The sequence below is a fragment of the Limulus polyphemus genome, unplaced genomic scaffold, assembly GCF_000517525.1.
Source record: "Limulus polyphemus unplaced genomic scaffold, Limulus_polyphemus-2.1.2 Scaffold9827, whole genome shotgun sequence".
NCBI classification, from domain to species: Eukaryota; Metazoa; Arthropoda; class Merostomata; order Xiphosura; family Limulidae; genus Limulus; species Limulus polyphemus.
The window spans coordinates 14,828-19,065 of record NW_013675437.1 but is presented as its reverse complement, the minus strand read 5'-3'; the positions used below and the strand labels follow the sequence as shown (position 1 = coordinate 19,065).

The following is a 4,238-nucleotide window of genomic DNA, read 5'->3' as shown; positions in this document are numbered from 1 at the left end:
TGGATCTGGAGTAGGGGCCTAGACATTTTTACATACCACCTGAGTACATGTATAAAGTATTAGAGTGTTGTGTTGGATCTGGAGTACGGGCCTAGACATTTTTACATACCACCTGAGTACATGTATAAAGTATTAGAGTGTTGTGTTGGATCTGGAGTAGGGGCCTAGACATTTTTACATACCACCTGAGTACATGTATAAAGTATTAGAGTGTTGTGTTGGATCTGGAGTACGGACCTAGACATTTTTACATACCACCTGAGTACATGTATAAAGTATTAGAGTGTTGTGTTGGATATGGAGTAGGGGCCTAGACATTTTTACATACCACCTGAGTACATGTATAAAGCTTTAGAGTGTTGTGTTGGATCTGGAGTATGGACCTAGACATTTTACATACTACCTGAGTACATGTATAAAGCTTTAGAGTGTTGTGTTGGATCTGGAGTAGGGGCTGAGACATTTTTACATACCACCTGAGTACATGTATAAAGTATTAGATTGTTGTGTTGGACCTGGAGTATGGACCTAGACATTTTTACATACCACTTGAATACATGTATAAAGTATTAGAGTGTTGTGTTGGATCTGGAGTAGGGGCCTAGACATTTTTACATACTACCTGAGTACAGTTGAAATTATTTAATTTTTTTTATGAGTAAACAAACCCCAAATAACATCAAATTGCTCCAGTGTCTTCACACTTGAAGAGACAATTGAATTTGTGCAAGCTGATGATGATTCTGAGCGCAATAAGACTGAAAAAAGTAAAGGGTTAATACCATTAAAGATGAATGAAGTTTTGATACTTTTTTTTTTCATCAATAACTAACATCCAGTTTAGGAGATGACACCTAAGACTCTGTGCGACTTATCACTAGCACAAAACTGCAGAACCCTAATCTACATAATAACTGATGAAAATCTTTTTCATTATACACACACACACACATTAAAACTTTGAATCAGTGGCTGATGACATAGGAACAGGAAGTAAATGTAGCAACTTTGAAAAGATCAGTAAGACATACACTGAGTTTAAAACAACCCAGTTTGTTATATGATCATCTGTTAAGTAGTTACCGTTAGCTCGATATAATGCATACAAGAACTGTAGAACTAGTTTTAAACTCATGACACTGTTCTTTTAAGGTGCCACATTACTTTAAATCTTACCTTGAAGTTTCACTTCTGGAAGGTCAGAAAGAGCCTTATATCCACCAATGTAGGCCAACATACCCATGCTTTTGAACTGGAATGGTTGTAGCTGATTAACCGATGTAACATTGTTTAAACAGTGAGCCAGGTACCTGCCTTGTCTCTCAGCAACCTAGGATTGTATAATCTAAATTTCAACATATCACCTATTTTTTACGCAATATTTGGTTACCCTGACTCAAACCCTAAAAGCAGTTTATTTATTATGTTTAGGAACACCAATCTAATGTTTATGTTATCTAATATGTCAATTTCCTTACTTATTCTAACAGCTTCTTTCTTTCTCTCTCTCTCTCTATATATATATATATTGTGTGTGTGTGTATATATACTACTTAGCTTATTCATCAATCTATAAATGTTTACTATTTATAAAGATAAAACAATTTATATAATTTCACACTATTCTTCACCATTAGATAGTTTCCAGTGAACCTCAAACATCTTAAGAAATGGAGCTACAGAAAACAATTGTATTAAATAGAGACTAAATGCACCAAACTGTGTAGGCTGTTGATTTAAAACTTCCTAATGAAAACTTGACTACAAAGTCAAAAGGTTGAACATTTAATTTAGGTTTTCTCAACTCTTCCTTCTTCATATATGTTTATAAAAGTTACTATGTAGTTCTTGTTTTCTCCACGATACTCGACTTTTTTAAATTACTTGCATCTTTCAGGTAGGTTTTAACTGTGTAAAGAAAACAGAAGGTACTTTTTGAGGCTCTACTAGATTTACAAAAATATACTTTGACTTGTAAACATATTTTACTCACCGAATACACAGAAGACTGTTAGTAGACAATTAAATAAGTATAAATGTAAAAGTGGTGGTATAAAACTCCATTAGCCAGACACTGGGAACTATGAAAAGTTTAGTTTAGGTTACTGTGAATTCTATACATGCTAGTCCAGAGCTAGTGCAGTTTTGCTTTCAAGAAATGTGTGCATGCATGTAAAATATATATTTAATTATTTGAACTTACAAAAATTCTTCCTGTTGTTATTTTTACTTTAAAGTCATTAAATATCTACTTGGTTTGTTTTGAATTTCGTGCAAAGCTACACAAGGGTTATCTGTGCTAGCCGTCCCTAATTTAGCAGTGAAAGGCTATAGGAAAGGCAGCTAGTCATCACTAACCACTACCAACTCTTGGGCTACTCTTTCACCAACGAATAGTGGGATTGACTGTCACATTATAATACCCCCATGGCTGAAAGGGCGAGCACGTTTGGTGGGACAGGGAATCGAACCCGTGACCCTCAGATTGTGAGTGAAGTGCCCTAACTACCTGACCATGCCGGGCCAAATATCTACTGCCACTGAAATAGTAAAAGATCGGTATCTTATTGATCAATAATACACTAATCAATAATATGCTTGATATACAAACACACATTTATGATTCAACTAATGACATGTATATTAAAATGTCCAATTTGTAGTTTCACATTTATGGCATTTTCTAATCGAAATGATTATTTTTCATTGTGATTAGATTGATACTTCAAAGTTTTAAATGATAGATGGCACTCTAGTCATTGTTACAAATATGCATGGGCAAGTATATTTCTTATGCTTACTAGTCTGAGGCTAGTACATGAAAAGGCAAAACAAATTTATAATACTATCCTTTTATTTAGAAAGGTACTTAATATTCCACTTGAAATATTTATGAAGTCTCTTACTTGAGCTGTACATGGCAGAGGAAGTTTCCGAATCTCGGCACAATCTCCTAGAGCATACGCAGACCCAGAAGAATCTCCAAGCACCTGAAGATATTCATTGGTAAGAATCTGTTGGAAATCATTGTTTAAAAAGATGTTAACATATTAACATTCTACTTTTAGAGCATAAACAAACCTGCTTCATTAACATATTTTTTTGTTGATCAAACTAACTTTTATAATAATGTTTTATATATATATATATATATGTCTGTCTGTCTGCATGTTGAAAGTATTAATATACATCAAGTAACCGTGGATCATATTCAGGTTGATTTGTTAATAAAATATAAGATTTTAAACAAAAAGTATCTTTTTTTTCAATCATATGTTCATATACTTCTTGATACAGAATGAAATGAAATACTTACCTGACCTTGCTTATTTTTTGGTACATCAATGGAGTGCGTAAAAGGTCGAGGGGCTAAGCCTGTACTCCAGACAACAAGACCACAAGGTAAAATTTTCCCATCTGCTAATGTGACACTGTTGGTTTTAACTTCTAAACTTGGACAAAAACGAAATTGTCAGTTAACATATTATTATAAAACGTGTGTGTGGTAAAACTTAAAACATTACTGATTACCCAACCAGAACCTGAATTTTTCCAAGACCTTAATTAGAGTATATAACTGCAACCAGTAGTTTGAAATTACTGACACAAAAAACTCCATTTAAAGAATATAAAGTGCAAACCAATCTTTAAAAAAAGTTTCAAGTATTCTCCTTTCATAAGAGAATGTGGAACAAACTAAGTCCAACCAATGGCACAGGAATTGAAGATACTGACCAAAAAGAAGGGCCATGCTTGACTCAACCAGATAGCGAAGTGTTATCTCTGAACAGGAATTACAAGGAGGCTCATGGATAGGCTGGTCCTGCTCCCATCATACATCTGGACAAACCATCCAGAATTATTGGTAGGAGGGCACCCAGCTTCACCCTCTTCTCCTTGAGTGGAATAATGTGTTCTAGCATTACTCAGGAGGAAGATACCTCTGTTCATCACTCCAGCAACTGGAAACTAAGAGGATAAGGACTCCCATGCTCCACCAGGAGAAATGGTGGAGAACTCATGTTGTAGAGTCCCGAGGAATGATGCTCCGGAGACAGTGCAGTAGGTGGACTATGTTCCTTATTTTGAAAAGCAAACCACCCCCAATTTATTCAATCCAGGGGTCAGCAAGGACAGGAAAAAATCATGATAGACCACGAGTAGTTGTATATAACTGTTTACCACCCGGAAAGCCACGAGGTGGTCTTATGGAACACTCCATCCCAACAGAGCTCTTT

General features: G+C 35.2%; 1 protein-coding gene across 1 annotated transcript in view; it reads right to left on the bottom strand.

Annotated features, from left to right (window-relative positions):
- Positions 1 to 809: 809 nt before the first annotated feature.
- Positions 810 to 4,238, bottom strand: part of LOC106476110 (internal alternative NAD(P)H-ubiquinone oxidoreductase A1, mitochondrial-like) — a 14,363-nt gene continuing 10,934 nt past the window's right edge. Inside the window, exons 7-9 of the mRNA XM_022380063.1 lie at positions 3,317 to 3,447; positions 2,907 to 3,014; positions 810 to 1,330 (exon numbers count right to left, since the gene is read on the bottom strand). Of these exons, the coding sequence (XP_022235771.1) occupies positions 1,166 to 1,330; positions 2,907 to 3,014; positions 3,317 to 3,447 (404 nt within the window). The 3' untranslated portion in view covers positions 810 to 1,165. The remainder of the gene's footprint in view (positions 1,331 to 2,906; positions 3,015 to 3,316; positions 3,448 to 4,238) is intronic.